This window comes from Somniosus microcephalus, chromosome 18 (assembly GCF_052327205.1).
Source record: "Somniosus microcephalus isolate GS21.2 chromosome 18, FLI_Smic_1.0, whole genome shotgun sequence".
Taxonomy (NCBI): Eukaryota; Metazoa; Chordata; class Chondrichthyes; order Squaliformes; family Somniosidae; genus Somniosus; species Somniosus microcephalus.
The window spans coordinates 6,259,683-6,277,778 of record NC_141004.1 but is presented as its reverse complement, the minus strand read 5'-3'; the positions used below and the strand labels follow the sequence as shown (position 1 = coordinate 6,277,778).

General features: G+C 48.9%; 1 protein-coding gene across 4 annotated transcripts in view; it reads right to left on the bottom strand.

Annotated features, from left to right (window-relative positions):
- srgap2 (SLIT-ROBO Rho GTPase activating protein 2) overlaps window positions 1-18,096 on the bottom strand; it is a 225,786-nt gene that overhangs the window by 70,526 nt on the left and 137,164 nt on the right. For all 4 annotated transcript variants that reach the window (XM_086010977.1, XM_086010979.1, XM_086010980.1 and 1 more), the window contains exons 3-4: window positions 15,243-15,405; window positions 5,649-5,711 (exon numbers count right to left, since the gene is read on the bottom strand). In XM_086010977.1, the coding sequence (XP_085867103.1) occupies window positions 5,649-5,711; window positions 15,243-15,405 (226 nt within the window). The remainder of the gene's footprint in view (window positions 1-5,648; window positions 5,712-15,242; window positions 15,406-18,096) is intronic.

The following is an 18,096-nucleotide window of genomic DNA, read 5'->3' as shown; positions in this document are numbered from 1 at the left end:
GGTATCTGGTGCTCTCTCAGTGACACACTGTGGGGGTATCTGGTACTCTCTCAGTAACACACACTGTGGGGGTATCTGGTGCTCTCTCAGTGACACACTGTGGGGGTATCTGGTACTCTCTCAGTGACACACTGTGGGGGTATCTGGTACTCTCTCAGTAACACACACTGTGGGGGTATCTGGTACTCTCTCAGTAACACACTGTGGGGGTATCTGGTACTCTCTCAGTAACACACACTGTGGGGGTATCTGGTACTCTCTCAGTGACACACTGTGGGGGTATCTGGTGCTCTCTCAGTGAGACACACACTGTGGGGGTATCTGGTACTCTCTCAGTGAGACACACACTGTGGGGGTATCTGGTACTCTCTCAGTGACACACTGTGGGGGTATCTGGTGCTCTCTCAGTGAGACACACACTGTGGGGGTATCTGGTGCTCTCTCAGTGAGACACACACTGTGGGGGTATCTGGTACTCTCTCAGTGACACACTGTGGGGGTATCTGGTACTCTCTCAGTGAGACACACTCTGGGGAATTGTGGCATACACATATTCGATTCCATTTGACAGGCAGACCTCAATAACCACAGTGACTCATCAGGATTCTGACTCATGGAGTAAATTCTATAGTCTCAATGGGGAATCCTTAACCTGTGCCTCCCACCCCCCCTTCAATCAGTCTTTAGGGCTTTCAGTACGTCAGTGTATTGATCCTCGTCAGTAGAGAGCTCGCACAAACTGACCAATAGCTTAAAAAAAACTGATTTCTCTGAGAAATCCTTGACTATAAGCCTTATGACGCATAAAATCAATGAGTTAGACTGAGCGCAGTGGGACGGGCTTGTCGAGTGTACCCAACATTCCAGCGCTGTTGTTGTAAGAGGAAATATCTTATATACAAAAAGTGCAGCTTCTAGCTGCGGGGATTTGGAAATTACTGGGAGGGGGGATTACTGGGAGTGGTGAAGGCAGGAGAATTATTTGTTTAAGGAGGGGTGGGGCTGAAGACATGCACGACCTCAGAATATTCTGATTTCAGGGGCACCGACGCAGAAATCGGCGGGGCTACAATCGTGTGCCGAGATCGAGTCCATCGCAGAACCCCGTCACTCACCAAGTTAAAGGTCACAGCCAGGGTCCGGGGGACCGTCGTCCTGGAACAGGCCGGCAGCGGTTTGGGGGCTCATCGGCAGTGACACCCCCCCTGCCCCCCCGAACTGAATGCATCTGCCCAGTGATACCAGCATCCTTAAAAAATACCGGTCGCCTTTAAACATTTCAATGCCCATGGCACGGCTCACAGCTTTGGGGCCAGAGGAACGAAAGGAGGAATCGAGGACAAACTAAAGCACAACATGAGAAAAACAAAATGTTTTCATCCGATCCAACGCCACTTGATGTGGTCCAGGGGCCTTTTCCTTTTGTTAAGAGGGCAGCAGGAATTTTCCAGTTGTTTCAATTCCCAAGAGTCAACCCATAAAAAAACAATTAAAACACAATCAAGACGGAACAGCACTCAAAATGCCACTGCACAGGACACTCGGACACTGATCTCAGACTTTAAAAAAATGAAAAATTACCTCAGTAGTTATTTGGCTCCCTTGTTAGATCAGCCCAAGCGAGACGAAGACCCAGGGGCAGTCTAGTCACTGTTTTACACAATCACACACTTCTACTCTGAAATCTGGCTGACTTATTGCAGACCCACTACAGTAGAGGCCGATGTGGGGCAGCAAACAGGAGCCAGTGCCAGATGCTAGTGCAGAATCCATCACGGCTTTAGATCCTCAGAAGCCATCGCCGTTGCACGGTGTCTAAGTCTTTCAAAGAGAAGCAGAAGGAATTTGTTTGAAGTTTTCAGGAAAAGGCTGTAATGACAGAAGCATACTTACTCATTACTTGGCATTTTCCTAATAACCCAGGTGAAACTGGGATCTCACTGGGTACAACTCCTCATCCTATCATTCAATGGACTTCTGACCCATCAGCCCTTCCCCTCCCACAGCCCATGTACACTCTACCCTCGACTCTACCCACCCATTTAATCTCCTGCCACAGCCCATGTACACTCTCCCCTCGACTCTACCCACCCATTTAATCTCCTCCCACAGTCCATGTACACTCTCCCCTATCATGGACTCTACCCATCCATTTAATCTCCTCCCACAGCCAATGTACACTCTCCCCTATCATGGACTCTACCCACCCATTGAATCTCCTCCCACAGCCCATGTACACTCTCCCCTGTCATGGACTCTACCCACCCATTGAATCTCCTCCCACAGCCCATGTACACTCTCCCCTATCATGGACTCTACCCACCCATTGAATCTCCTCCCACAGCCCATGGACACTCTCCCCTTGACTCTACCCACCCATTGAATCTCCTCCCACAGCCCATGTACACTCTCCCCTATCATGGACTCTACCCACCCATTTAATCTCCTCCCACAGCACATGTACACTCTCCCCTATCACGGACTCTACCCACCCATTCAGTCTCCTCCCACAGCCAGTGTACACTCTCCCCTATCGTTGACTCTATCCACACATTTAGCCTCCTGATCAAAGGTTCTGTACAAATGTTTCCTGGTCCCCAAAGGTAATCAAGCCAACCTTCAGAATATTCATCCATCCTCACATCTCCATTACTGATTGACCCACCTGTATTCTGGGCCATCAACAGCCCTTGCCTACCCAAACTAACAGTTTACGAAAAAAATATTCAGAGAACTTTAAACACAACAGGGCACCGCTACCCAGGGACCTCTGGAGGGCCAACCCAGGCAGGGAAAGATGATTCAATACTTGGCCTTGTTCTGGTGGTGCTCTAGTGAGGCCTCGGTGGTTTGAAGAATGTCAGAATCCTAATATAGAATTTTGTTTTGGCTATCCTCAGCCAGCAAATGGTGGGCTATAATCACAGCATCGACATTTAATAGAAGAGAGCATCAACTCTTCCCTCTCGAGCTATTGGGGAGGGGAATGGAGAGAGTGGGATGGGGAAAGGGGAGGGGAATGGAGAGGGTGGGATGGGGAAAGGGGCGGGGAATGGAGAGAGTGGGATGGGGAAAGGGGAGGGGAATGGAGAGGGTGGGATGGGGAAAGGGGAGGGGAATGGAGAGAGTGGGATAGGGAAAGGGGAGGGGAATGGAGAGGGTGGGATGGGGAAAGGGAGGGGGAATGGAGAGAGTGGGATAGGGAAAGGGGAGGGGAATGGAGAGGCAGGGGTGGAAAACTGAGACACAATCTAAGAGGAGGATATTTTGAAAGCATCGAGGGGGCAGCAAGGTGGAGGGAACTGGGTGAAAGATTCCAGAGGGTAGCAGTGTAGTGACTGAACGAACGGCTGGTGAAGGTCAAGTGCAGGGAGTGGGGAGCAGAGAGAAGTTTCGTGTTAGAGAAGCACAATTGGGACTATTTATTAAAACAGAGGAGATTAAGGGGTGATCGGATATTGTTTGAAATTATGAAGGGCTGGGCCAGAGTCGATCGAAACAGACTGTTGCAATGACCGAGGGTCTAGAACAAGGGGACATGGATATGTAATTAAATGTAAGAGATTTAGGACAGAGAGCAAATTTTGGAGGCTGTGGCAAGCATGGCTGGAGTTAGTGATTGAAGCAGAGACCATGTCAACATTTAATAGGTTAGAGAGGTTTAGAAGGGAGACTAAAGGAAGAAGGGAACAGGGTGGGCACATGGGATTAAGTACTTCTGCAGTGGAGAGTTAATACCAACACGGCCTGGTTGGGCCGAATGGCCTGTTTCCGTGTTGTGATCCTATGTAATACTGCCCTTCCCCCAATGGTCCGCCTGAGGGGTTTGCATTACCGGTGACCTCACACTTGGAGTTTTCACACCAACATCACTCTGAGATGCATTGGAGCATTACAGCTGGATCCACCCTTTATCTGCCTTCATGTCATCTTTTCATGGTCGTGTGAAACAACCTCAAAGTCATCGCCTCAAGGGTGATGTGGACTCCCGCGTATCTCAGTTATCACCCGCCCCATCTCAGCTGCTGAAAAAGATCTCATTAAAGAGTTAAGCCTCGCTATTGCAGCTTTTTCTTTAAAACTTCAAACACATTCCTTCTGCCTCTCTTTTGAAAGACTCAGACGCTGCACAACAGCGATGGCTTCTGAGGATATAAAGTCTTGACGGATTCTGCAAAAACATCTGGCATTGGCTCCCGTTGGCCGCCCACATCTGCCTCGATTGTAGTAACATGCAAGAACTAAGCATTCTTACGGTGGGTGAAGCACAAAATATTCCCCTTCCTACCCCTACTGCACACACCACCACCTGATTACAGCAGGATTAGAAACTGGTTCCCAGGCCTTGGCCTACATCACTTCTCAACCAATTGCAAGAAGCTGGGGCTCTCGAAAGGTCTGTTCCTCTTTTCCTTTCCTGTTGAGAAGCGGTGTGCCCCTGAGCAGTGTGGAGGGGAGAAGCTTCATTCTCTGGTAATAATGTGAAGCTCCTTCCAGATCACTCAAGGGAGACGAGACGCTTTGAGGTGCATGTACATTGCAAGTGTAGCCATCTCCACTTCACATTCATTCCAAACCTGCAGTGTAAATCTGGAGTCAGAGCTTGACCAAAGTGAAGCAGTCAGACTCCCTGGCGGGGTTACTCCCACAGCACTCACAGAGTGTCAAACCTCAGGGCATCTACTGAACAGTCAAGGCACTTTTGACCCTACCCGACAACTTAAATGTTTGGGACAGGGCAGGGATATTCCCCTCCCTGCTCTCTGAACATTTCGATCTCTAGCTGTTGGGATACCGTTCTTCCCCTGCGCGCACCCAGGTCTGCACAGAGCTCTCTCTGGATAAGATGGTTCAAATTCCAGCCAGGGAGGAGTGACACCATAGAATCAGGGATCTGCCTGACTGGAACCCGGACTACAACTGCTGCTCTCACACCAATCGCTGCAATGTAAACGGACCCCGACACATCTCCCGGTAAGGCAGATTTTACATTAACTCACAGTGGCTATGCTGTAGTGAGTAATTAAGTCCCATTCCCCCATCGTCAGGCTACTGAACCATGGGAGGGGAGCACAACTGAACCCAATCCTGCCCTCACCAAACGTCCACGTGTGTGCACCTCCCAGCAAGAACCACCGAAAGCGACCAGGAGCAGTGAGCCTGGCTGATCTTCCTCCTGCTGAGCCCAGGGGTTCGGAGATGAATCATATCATTAAAATTAGAGCCAGGCCGTTCAGGGGTGATGTCAGGAAGCACTTCTTCACACAAAGGGCAGTGGAAACCTGGAACTCTCTGCCCCAAAAAGCTCTTGAGGCTGGAGGTCAATTGAAAATGTCAAAACTGAGATTGATGGATTTTTGGTGGGTAAGGGTATTAAGGGTTACAGAACCAAGGCGGTAAATGGAGTTAAGATACAGATCAGCCATAATCTCATTGAATGGCAGAACAAGCTCGAGGGGCTGAATGGCTTCCACCTATTCCTGTATTGCCCTTACCACCACCACACTGAGATCAGCGAACTCAGCACAACGGGGACTGAACTCGAGAGCTTTGGTATGATACTGGGTGGCACAATTAACCATCGAGTTATTGTGAGAGTGGAAGCAGTGAAGTTTTTGTGTTACTGTAGAGTTAAAGATCACACTCACCGTGTACAACTCGTTCAGAACCTTCATCAGATCTTCATGTAGCTGCCCGCCAATCTCCTTACTCTGTAATCAGGAAGAAAGCTGGGTTAAAGCAGGGTACACGTTGGTCATTCTTTCTGTGGATGTGAAGGTGTGGGGTGTCACTCCCAGGTAGAGTAGCTAGCCTCCACATGAAGCCAACACTGGCACTGATGCGTTGAGTCAAATGGCCTCCTGTTGTGCTGAAATTTCTATCATTGGAGGTGTGGCACTGAAGTTCTCACTCACCCTGTAACTCAACCTGTTCAGTGATTAAGTTTCTACACAATGAAAAGGAAGTCCAATAAATCACAAACTGGTTTCTGGGAGATTGCACAGTGGAGTGGGTCAGCACACTGCTCCTGAAACTCCAAGACCTGGTTTGAATTCAGCTCGGGTGGATGGGGTAGAACTCGCCTCTCTCTGCTGGTTGTAAGGTTCTCAGCTGAGGTGTGCTTGGGAAGTCTCAACCTCTCTGGTGGGTCATACACACAGAACAAGGATACCTGAAATCTGTCACAAATTGACAATCTCTGAGCTATAGGCTACATTTACACTGTCACTTCACAACATTGCTAAGATGTTACAGTGTAAATCCGGAATTGGGCCAACATGCATGGAACCTCCAAGGATTTACACACTAAAATGAGCTAAATACTGGAAGTGCTGGAAATCTGGAATAAAAAGCAGAAAATGCTGGAAACACTCAGCAGGTCAGACAGCATCTGTGGAGCGAGAAGCACAATTGCTTCTCAGTTGGATTCACAATTGGATTTATAGCATAAATGTAGGGTCCATGAGATCCTGATTTCATTTATGTGAGTGAGAGACAGATAGTGAAACACACAGCAAGGGAGAGAGAGTGTCAGGGAACAGAGATAGAGAGGGAGAGAGAAAGACAGAAAATATGAGACAAACAGGTTTAAAAATGTATCTAAAATTGGATGAAATTAAAACCAAACTAATCCATCCAAGATGTTGTGTTGTTGCTTATTAATAAAATAGAAACCTGCGGCTGAGCCCTGCTTCCTTATGTTGAAAGTGGTCACAAATCGTGGTTTGGAGTTTAAAACAACTTTGAAAACTGCACTTATCCTTCACACCGACTTTCCCAGGTTGATAAATTGTGCATTAAATTAGTGCAGGTGGACTGGGAGAGGAGGATTGCAGGATGTCGGAGGGCGAGTCAGGTACTGGTACAATAACTTCAGCATTCCCTATCCGTACCCAGTAAGAGGAGAATTCCGCGCACAGGTGAGAGAATGTTGCATGTGGGAGGGTGGGGCCAAGTGAGAGTAGAGGGGAATGCAGGGGTCATGTGCAGGGGTGGGGTGGACACAAGACCACGGCTCTGCTCAAGCAACACTATTTTATATGGAGTTTTTCCCACTCCATTCTGTGCTGGGTCGAGGTGAGGCACAGTCATGCTGGAGAGTGCAATCTTACTATTTCAGCTTTCCCGCACCAGGTGAAGTAAGGCACGAGCAAATGCAGAGTACAGTTCCCTCAACTTTGCATCAAAGCCAGGCCTACCCTCCTCTGCTCGACGTGACCTTTCTGTTCCCACCACAGCTCCCTTGTGGCCTCTCAGCGAGAGCTGAACGATGGGGCAGTTTTGCCCCTCAGAACCAGGCTGAAACTGCCCTAAACTCAGTGCAGACAGGGGCCCTCCCAGCAAAGAGGAAGACTTTCACCCCGCTAATCTGGGCAGGATTCAAACCAAGGTCCCAGAGGTGAAAGGGCAGTGCGCCCACCCTATCGCACAACCCAGGCCCCAACAAATCACAGCTCTATGTTCACGCACGCCTCCATCGTTGATCTGCTCCCAACGTCAAGAGGCTTTAAATGGAGAGAGTTTCCCAAAACAAGGACTACATTTCCAAAAAACAACAGGGGCAGGAGCTGGGAGCTCAGGCCAATGGCGTGCAGACACCAGGCATCGGCAATTCCCTGTTCTCAACTTCCCCTTTTACAACTAGCAGACTGAACAACTTCTCCTTTCTTATCTCAAGAACTATTGCACCCATTTGCAAAAAATTCTCGTTTCACTGGCAAATCGTTGCAGGGGTGAGTGACGCATGGGTCACGGGGCAGATTAACACACAGGCCTTCTTCTTCTTAGGCAGTCCCTCGGAACTGAGGATGACTTGCTTCCACATTAAAAATCAGTTCTCAGGTGACTGAGGAGTCTCTGTCACAGGTGGGGCAGACGGTGGTTGAAGGGGCGGGTGGGTGGGGTGCTTGGGTTGACGTGCGCTCCTTGCACTGCCTGCGCTTGGCTTCCGCTTGCTCCCGACGAAGAAACTCGAGGTGTTTGGCGCCTTCCCGGATGCTTCTCCTCCACTTTGTGCGGTCTTGGGCCAGGGATTCCCAGGTGTCGGTGGGGATGTTGCACTTTTTCAAGGAGGCTTTGGAGGTTGCCCTACAGGGCATTGGCTCGTGTGAATATGGGGCTTTTGGTCAAACTAAGCACTTTCCTTCAAGTGTAGTATATTGTGATATGATCTGCTTTATTAATAATGCAGTGTATAAACATGCCACCTAAAAACAGATTATCTGGTCATCATCATATTGCTGTTTGTGGGATCTTGCTGTGCGCATATTGGCTTCAACGTAATTAATAGAGATGCTTCAACAATGCTCGAAGGTATATGATTTATAAAACAAAGAATTCTTTTTTCTTTAGAGGTGGAGGGTTGTTTAGCAAATCAGGCTTCAGTTTTAATGGTTTGGGGCTCTCAGGGTGACCTGGCCACTTGAGGTTTATTCTCTAGAAGCTGCTGCTTCCCAGCTGGTAGCTTCCATTCATTTAACTCGCCAGTGTATAGCCTGGTGGGCGGCAGCTGTCGAGCTGGCTATGGAAGGGTGTACCGGGTGCAGAGTTACAGACCCTGGAGAACACAAACTGTCCATTTGCCAAGGCCAAAGCTTTGTCAGCAATACGATTTATCTGCTTTCTTGGTGAGACCGACTGTGAAGTCACTGACCTGGGGATGGATGAGCGGGCAGTAACTTTAGAGGCTTCAAGCAGATGATAAACCGGCAGGTGAAGGAAGGGTGAAGATCAGCTCCTATGGTGCTGACGAATGTCTTCCTGCCTTCTTATTAACTGCTTCTGAATTATGCTGAGCAGTTTTCCTGCAGGGGTCACTGAATTTTTCCTCTCCTCCGCCCAGTGGCACTGAAGCTCATTACAGCAGCCCTCCTGCCACCAGGGCTGATGCCAGCTACCTCAGCATAGACCTGCTACCTTCCACGTGCTCAACCAACATCCCTAAAACAGAGTATCTGGTTATCACATTTTTGTTTGTGGGATCTTGCTGTGTACAATTGACTGCCACATTTCCTACATTACCACAGTGACAATGCTTCAAAAGTCCTTCATTGGCTGGAAAGCACTTTGGGATGTCCTGAGGTCATGAAAGGCTCTATATAAATACAATTTATTTCTTTTTTCAGTTCTTTAGTAGGTCATTTCCAGGATCTGTTCCATTTAGAAAGGACCATATTGATGCTGAATTCAACTGCTGGACACGTGCTCCACCAGAACCAATCAGTCTATGCTCATTACTAAACAGTGCAACACCATACAGGACTATCCTACACTGGCCCAGTGTCTCTCACTCTGCCAGTCTGAGCCAGTTCCTGGGTTTACCATGATTCTAAACCAATAAGAATGCTCCATTCTGGTTGCTCCATACCCACTATATGATCCGTCCATGAGAACTTGCTGCTGATTTCTGTTCCACTCTGCTTTTAGATGAGTGAGAGTTGCACTTTCTAAATCTGTCCTGGGCGTAAATCAGGTGACAAGTTCACAAAGGAAATGCTGTTTCACAATCAGGATGGGGGGATTCTCCTAAGAGCAGAGATTGAGTAGGCGATGCCTATATTCGCTAGAGTTTAGAAGAATGAGAGGTGATCTCATTGAAACATACAAAATTCTTAAAGGGCTTGACAGGGTAGATGCAGGGAGGATGTTTCCCCTGGCTGGGGAGGCTAGAACCGGGGTACACAGTCTCAGAATAAGGCGTCGGCCATTTAGGACTGAGATGAGAAATCTTTTCACTCACAGGGTTGTGAATCTTTGGCATTCTCTACCCCAGAGGGCTGTGGAGGCTCAGTCATTGAGTATATTCAAGACAGAGATTGATAATTTTTGGATACTAAGGGAATCAAGAGATATGGGATTAGGCCTGGAAAGTGGAGATGAGGTAGAAGACCAGCTATGATCTAATAGAATGGGGGTGCAGGCTCGAAGGGCCTACTCCTGCTCCTATTTCTTATGTTCTTATGTTTAAGCATTGGGCACGATTACAAAGGACAAAGAATGGGAGTGAAGGAGGAGTTTGCTTCATTTGGATTCGACACAATGGGAGCAATCCTGCAGTGTGCAGGTACCGTACCTACACTGGATGAGTAAGGATTCAAGGCTGTAACGGGGACTGACAACTCCTAAAGGCAGAATGAAACAACAACACTTATGATAAACATCTCTCGGCTGGGCTTGCCTTGAGGAAGGACTGCTAGTGTGAAAGATGTTAGGGTTTCATACTGCTTGTAGGAGTAGCTGTGCCCCATTGCAGCCCTGAACCATTACCAGCCCACTTCTAATGACTAAACATTTGGCCCCTGTAATTTCTGGGACATTTACGCCCTTGGGGTGAGGTGGGCGAGATTGTGGGCCAGATTCTGGCTAAACTGGAATTCTGCCCCATTTGGACCAGACCTTTCAATTTCGGTCGGACGGGGTTTGCAGGTGCATCTTCTGCCCACCATCAGATGTCAATGGGGATGTGGGGACAGGGAGTTCCTGAGCTTACCCAGGAGGTTCCTCCCTTCATACTCTTGAAAGGCCTCAGCGGAATTCACACCTATTGAGATCTGGCCCGAGTATATCCTTCTAACCGCCAAAATCTTTTGCTGGAGTAAGGTGATCGATCCCAGAAGGCATTGATTGACATCTCTTGTCGGGACTGGCCCCAGTGGGAGCTGAAGAACCTAAAAGAAAATCTTCAGCTTATTTGGGCCTTGGCAGTGCCCCACTCTGCCTTACAAGGGAGGATTGGCCTCAGCTCTGCAAATAACCCTTTCCTTGGAATTGGGGACAGTGTTCCCGGCTATGAGTTACATGGGCGGAGCAGGGCCCCCATGAAGCTCTAGGCCTTGATGTTTTGGGGTATTAATGGACTGGAACTTTCAAACTATGGGGTGCAGGGTGAAGGAACCTCTTATGGCTCCACTTCAGATTTAGATCCAACCTATTATCCATCAAATGCTGAACTTGTTGCCATTTTTATTCATAGCACGGGCAACAATTCAGGCTCCTCAAACCACTTTCAGATGATTACAGTCCTGCTTTGCCAAAAGCTCGGCCCCACCAGTCCCCGCCCGACATCACCAGATCCAGAAGTCACTTGCTATTTGGATCCGATTCCTGGAGCAGAAACACGTGTACACCAGAAACCTTTAATCCAACGAGCAGCCGCAGGGGGGATCCGCGAGGAATCTGACGGCATCGCCATATGTAAAGGCCGTGCCGATAATGTGCTGCGTCTCGGCTGGTCTCTGAGCGGGCGGATTGTGATCTCCTTCAAATCATTTCGGCCACAACAAAACGCTCCAGAGAAAAGAAAACAATAATTCACAATGGCCCAGTGGGTACGTGCACTGTGCAGTGTGGCACTGAGCAAGTCAAGAGCAGCAGATTCAACCCGTGGTCTGTGCTCAATTGTCTGATCTCACTCAGACTGGGGGTGGTTGGATGGAGGGAGTTACATTTGGCTGCAGCATCACTGGTCGAGGGGGATAAGGAAAACAATATCAGCTCGAGTTCCCGTTCCTGATCGCTCTGCAGTGACCTCTTCCTGGAAAGCACAGGGCAGTTGAAGGGCTGGATTTTATTTGAATGTGAGCTCCCATCGCCTCGCTGTTTAGGGTCACGCATGAAGAATAATTGACTGGGTGGGGTACCAGAGAGATGCCAGAACCGTTGAGCTCTAACCCAGAGGAGGGAGAGAGGCAGGCAAAAAATTGCAAAGTCCTCTCCATGCATTCTCTACATCTGTTAAACACATCTGGGAAACTCAGTCACATTTACTCCATCCCCTACATTTACTCTCTCTCTCTTTCTCTCACTCCAGCAGCAGCAGGCGAGAGAGTGAGATAGAAAAATAACACTCTTATGTGTAGCATAACTGAATCATTTCTCCAATAATCCAATCTAAACAGCAACGTCAATCCTTGAAGCAGATGGTGCACCAAAGGTGAATGGAAGAGGTTCTCCTGGGTGTTGTACCCGATGTTGCAGACGGACTGGCCACACAAACAACTTCAGCTTCCCCCGGCCTCGAGACCCACAGAGTCCGTGCCAACAGGCTCAGGAGATTAGGAGTCCACCAAAGGATTAGACTGGATAAGATGCTTGTCCAACTCATTAAACTCTGCTAAACTTAAATCAACTTAGATTTATTTTCCAAAATTACATTAGTCATTTTCTCTTAACCCTTTCTCAGAAGATTAGCCAATTTTTGGATTTCGATGAATGTCTTGGAGCTGCACGAGCTTTTCCCTGGCTGAGGTTCACTGGGCATTTGTTGGAGTTTTATTGTGGGACTATGTTTCAGCTTTAATATTCAGAAATTAACGTGACATCTCCTGCAAAGATGGCGTGACGTTATTTTAACTCGAGATTCTTTTTATTTGTATTCCTTCCAGCTTCCATCTCAACTTCACCTTTGATCCATTATATTCGCCTCCACCTCCCTCACCACCTTTCTCAGCCTCAGTGCGGGGGTGGATAGAGGTTATGTTTCTCAAGCTCGTACATTGCTGTGCTCGAGTCACCTGCCAGGAAGAAAAGGGCCCTGCAGTTTTTCCAGCCTTCTCCTTTGGTCAACTGTCAAAACGAGGGGGTGGAACAATTTCCCATTCCAGGCACCGAGCGTCAGCTTCAAGGTGGCGTTTAACACTTGCCAGACTGGGCTCGAAACATTCAGCAACACTCCCACAAGCAGAACCTGCTTCATTGCAGTCAAAGCTCTTGAAAGACACATTCTGGCTCATTTTTTGAATTTACATAAACATGGTGCATTAACTCACCAGCTTAAACCTCCACCCCCGGCGCACCATGTGTTCCATCTGCAGCAACTCGCCAGGGCTCCTTCAACAGCTCCTCCCAAACCCGCAAGGCAGCAAGTTTACAAGGGGTGTGCAGGAAACGATTGCAGCCCGGAAAGAACGTTAATCGGTAACTCCCCGTGTCAGTCACTTATTAAAATGATCACAAACACAGCTTCCACAGTATAGCGAGAGTGAGCTGCCAGGTGGGATCCTGAAACTCGCAGACCAGGCCGCTGTGCTGAGTTCGCTGTTCATGCCTGCAGCGTTGGCTGAATGCTACAAATGGCCTCAGTGGCCCAGGACGGGTTGGGCAGTGGGGTGGGCGGGAGGGGTGGGGGAAAGGATTAAATACACCTCCCACTTTCTAATCACTCCTGCTGGACAGTGTGCATTGTGTGGGTACTGCACCAGATTAGCACTGGGTTTGACTGTGATAAATGTTATGGAATATGAAGAATATGAATTATGGAATAGCCAGCCGGCACTCACTGTTTGGACTCGTACATGAAGCATGGCCACTTGGGAGAAGGACTGGGGCTGGGGTGGGGGCTGGTCGAGGGAGGTCAACACTTGTGGAACCCTAACTTGCGGACGCACGCACACCCCTCTCCCCAACCGGAGGACATTACAATCATAGAAAGTTACAGCACGGAAGGAGGCCATTTCGGCCCATCGTGTCCGTGCCGGCCAACAAAGAGCTATCCAGCCTAATCCCACTTCCCAGCTCTTGGCCCGTAGCCCTGCAGGTTAGAGCATCCCAAGTGCACATCCAAGTACTTTTTAAATGTGGTTAGTGTTCCTGCCTCTACCACCCTTTCAGGCAGTGAGTTCCAGACCCCCACAACCCTCTGGGTGAAGAAATTCCCCCTCAAATCCCCTCTAAGCCTTCCCCCAATTACTTTAAATCTGTGCCCCCTGGTTTTTGACCCCTCTGCTAAGGGAAATAGATCCTTTCTATCCACTTTATCTAGGCCCCTCATAATTTTATACACCTCAATAAGGTCTCCCCTCAGCCTCCTCTGTTCCAAGGAAAACAGACCCAGCCTATCCAGTCTTTCCTCATAGCTAAGATTCTCTACTCTCGGCAACATCCTTGTAAATCTCCTCTGTACCCTCTCTAGCGCAATCACATCTTTCCTGTAGTGTGGTGACCAGAACTGCACGCAGTACTCTAGCTGAGGCCTAACTGGTGTTTTATACAGTTGAAGCATAACCCCCCTGCTCTTGTATTCTATGCCACGGCTAATAAAGGCAAGCATTCCGTATGCCTTCTTAACCACCTTCTCTACTGGCCTGCTACCTTCAGGGATCTGTGGACATGCACTCCAAGGTCCCTTTGTTCCTCTACACTACTCAGTGTCCTACCATTTAATGTGTATTCCTTTCCTTGTTAGCCCTTCCCAAATGCATTACCTCACACTTCTCCGGATTGAATTCCATTTGCCACTGTTCTGCCCACCTGACCAATTTATTGATATCTTCCTGCAGTCTACAGCTTCCTTCTTCAGTATCAACCACACAGCCGATTTTAGTATCATCTACAAACTTCTTAATCATACCCCCGATATTCAAGTCTAGATCATTGATATATACCACAAAAAGCAAGGGACCGAGTACTGAGCCCTGCGGAACCCCACTGGAAACAGCCTTCCAGTCACAAAGACACCCATCAACCATTACCCTCTGCTTCCTGCCTCCGAGCCAGTTTTGAATCCAACTTGACACTTTGCCCTGGATCCCATGGGCTTTTAACTTCATGACCAGTCTGCCATGTGGAACCTTATCAAAAGCCTTGCTAAAGTCCATATACACTACATCAAATACACTACCCTCATCTACCCTCGTTACCTTCTCAAAAAGTTCAATCAAGTTTGTCAGACACGACCTTCCCTTAACAAATCCGTGCTGACTATTCTTGATTAATCCGTGTCTTTCTAAATGAAGATTTATCCTGTCCTTCAGAATTCTTTCCAATAATTTTCCCACCACCGAGGTTAGGCTGACTGGCCTGTAATTACTCGGTCTATCCTTTTCTCCCTTTTTAAACAAGGGTACCACATTAACAGTCCTCCAGTCCTCCGGCACCACACCTGAAGCCAGAGAGGATTGGAAAATGATGGTCAGGGCCTCTGCAATTTCCTCTTTTGCTTTGCTTAACAGCCTGGGATACTTTTCATCTGGGCCTGGGGATTTAGCCACTTTTAAAGCTGCTAAACCCCTTAATACTTCCTCTCTCTCTATGTTTATTCCATCTGATATTTCACACTCCTCCCTCAATAGCAATGTCTGATTCGCCCCTCTCCTTTGTGAAAACAGATGCAAAGCATTCATTAAGAACCCGACCGACGTCTCCTGCCTCCACACACAGATTACCCTCATGATCTCTAATAGGCCCTACCCTTTCTTTAGTTATCCTCTTACTCTTTCTCTTAGTGTCCAAAGGAATCTCCTCACCTTTTTGAAGAGACGGACGGAGTCGTCACTGACTTGCGTGAAGCGTGGGATGATGTTGTTCAGGTAGATATCGCTCAGCGTGGTGTGGTCCTTGCTCTCCCTCCTGACCTGGTTCAGCAGCAAGTACCAGCAGTTGACAGGAGAGAGAATGTTCTGGTCCTTCCTGCAAAAACCAAATGTATCAGAGGAAATATTAAAGGAAAAGGATAAAGGAAGAACGAGCATTTGTGCAGTGCCCCAGCACAGCCTCCGAAACATCCCCAACAGCTGCACAAGCACTGAATTACTTTGAAGTGCAATGACCGCTGTTATGTCGGCCAGCAGGACAGCCGTTGTGCACAGTGCAAGGTGCCACAAACAGAAAAATTATAAAACAATCTGTTTTTTAGATATTGGTTGGAAGAAGGATTTTTGTCCAAGGCACCATGAGAACTCTTTCTTTGAATTGTGCCATGGGATCTTGAACACCCAACTGAATCACTGAAACAGACAGACGGAGCCTCGGTTTAACATCTCATCTAAAAGGCGGCTCCTCCGATAGTGCAGCACTCCATCAGCACTGTCCCTCCGACAGTGCAGCACTCCCTCAGTACTGCCCTTCCGACAGTGCAGCGCTCCCTCAGTACTGCCCCTCCGACAGTGCAGCGCTCCCTCAGTACTGCCCCTCCGACAGTGCAGCTCTCCCTCAGTACTACACCTCCGACAGTGCAGCTCTCCCTCAGTACTGCCCCTCCGACAGTGCAGCTCTCCCTCAGTACTGGCCCTCCGACAGTGCAGCGCTCCCTCAGTGCTGCCCCACCGACAGTGCAGTGCCCCCTCAGTACTGCCACTCCGACAGTGCAGCGCTCCCTCAGTACTGCCCCTCCGACAGTGCAGCTCTCCCTCAGTACTGCCACTCCGACAGTGCAGCGCTCCCTCAGTGCTGCCCCACCGACAGTGCAGTGCCCCCTCAGTACTGCCACTCCGACAGTGCAGCACTCCCTCAGTGCTGCCCCTCCGACAGTGCAGCGCTCCCTCAGTACTGACACTGCAGGGTCATCCTGGATTATAAACTCAAAAGGTTTTCTGCTTGGGATACCTATTTATTTTCCGAGCCTGAACACGGGCAGCATAGTTTTGGATGAGCACAAGTTTACAGAGGGTGGAAGGTGGAGGCCGGACTAGAGGCCGTTGGAATAGTCGGGTTTGGAGGTAACAAATGCATGGATGAGGATTTCAGCAGCAGATGAACCATACAGGCATCACAGTTAATCCTGTCAATTTTTGCTCGTGTGTTGTGTGTACGCGGGAGGGGTGCGACTTGAGCAGCAAACCTTAAAAAAAAATCCTACAAATAAATAAAGTGCTGGAGTTTCAAACAAAGCTGATGTCAGTGGCTAATCTTCACCTCCAGTGCGGCAAAGGGAATTATGGGCGACGGCAGACACGGGTTGCGAGGTGTCAGGAAGGACACAGGTGGCCATTTTTACGTCAGTGAACCGCGTGACCCAGGCCACTTGCTTTGCTTCCATGAGGCAGAATCCACAAAAAGTGACACGTTCTTGGCCCCAGAGATACAAAGGAACAGGTTGAGATCTCGGCAAGAAAACTGCCGCTGACTTTTGCTTCTAAACCACGGGAGAAAAAGGTCAGCAGTCCTTTGCACGTTTCAAATGCTACTTTCACGCTTCAAAACAGTCAATCAGCTCCTCGATCTCAATCAGCTCCTCGATCTCAATCAGCTCCCTGATCTCAATCAGCTCCTCGATCTCAATCGGCTCCTCGATCTCAATCGGCTCCTCGATCTCAATCAGCTCCCCGATCTCAATCAGCTCCTCGATCTCAATCATCTCCTCGATCTCAATCAGCTCCCTGATCTCAATCAGCTCCCTGATCTCAATCAGCTTCCTGATCTCAATCAGCTCCCCGATCTCACAGGGTAGAACCCATCTGAGCCGCTCCCCTCATGGCTCAGTGACACGTTGGGTGCCATCCTAGGCCTGTGCTGGAGCTCATCTTAGCTGGGACCAGTGGTATACAACAACAACTTGCATTTATTTAGCACTTTTAACGTAGTATAACCTCCCAAGGTGCTTCACAGCAGCTTTATCAATTAAGGAGATATTAGGACAGGTGACCACAAGCTTGGTCAAAGAGGTAGATTTTAGGGACCATCTTAAAAGAGGAAAGAGAGGTAGAGGGGGAGAGGTTTAGGGAGGGAATTCCAGAGTATCGGGCCTGGGCAGCTGAGGACTCGGCCACCAATAGGTACTGCATTCAGCCTCAGCATCGCTGGGCTGGAGAGAGGGAAAATAATGAGCCTGGATTCCTGCTCCCGATCACTGTCCACTCCGCTGGAAAACACGAGCGAGGATAAGAGCAGGTTGAGCGCTGACACCACAAGCAGATACCCCGCCGCTACTCAGAGAGCTAGACTCAGGCTTGAAGAATAGCTACTTAGGCAGGGTAGCAGGGGCCGTTGGCCCAGGGCTGGGGAGCTGGACCCCAGGCAGGAGTCAGGAAAGGAGGAGCTGTGAGGAGGACACAAAGGGCTGGATTTTGATCCTGGGGCGGGCTGGGGTCGTGTAATCCGCATTTCGTGTTAGCCACCCGATTCTAAATTGATGTGGGAAAATGATGCCATTTTAACTGAATTGGCCAATTGAGTTCCAACGTGTGGGAACCCATGGCCAATGAGTTTTTCCAGTCTGAAAGTCGCCTCCGATGACGCCATCATTTCTGCTGCATTTAAGGTCTGCAACAAGCCTTGCTTCTTCTGCAGACTGCCAAGCTTTTGCCCTTGCATGCTAGAGGCACCTGCAGGAAGAATGGCCAGCCAGAGACCTAGGTCTGCACCCCGCTTTGATGACATTGC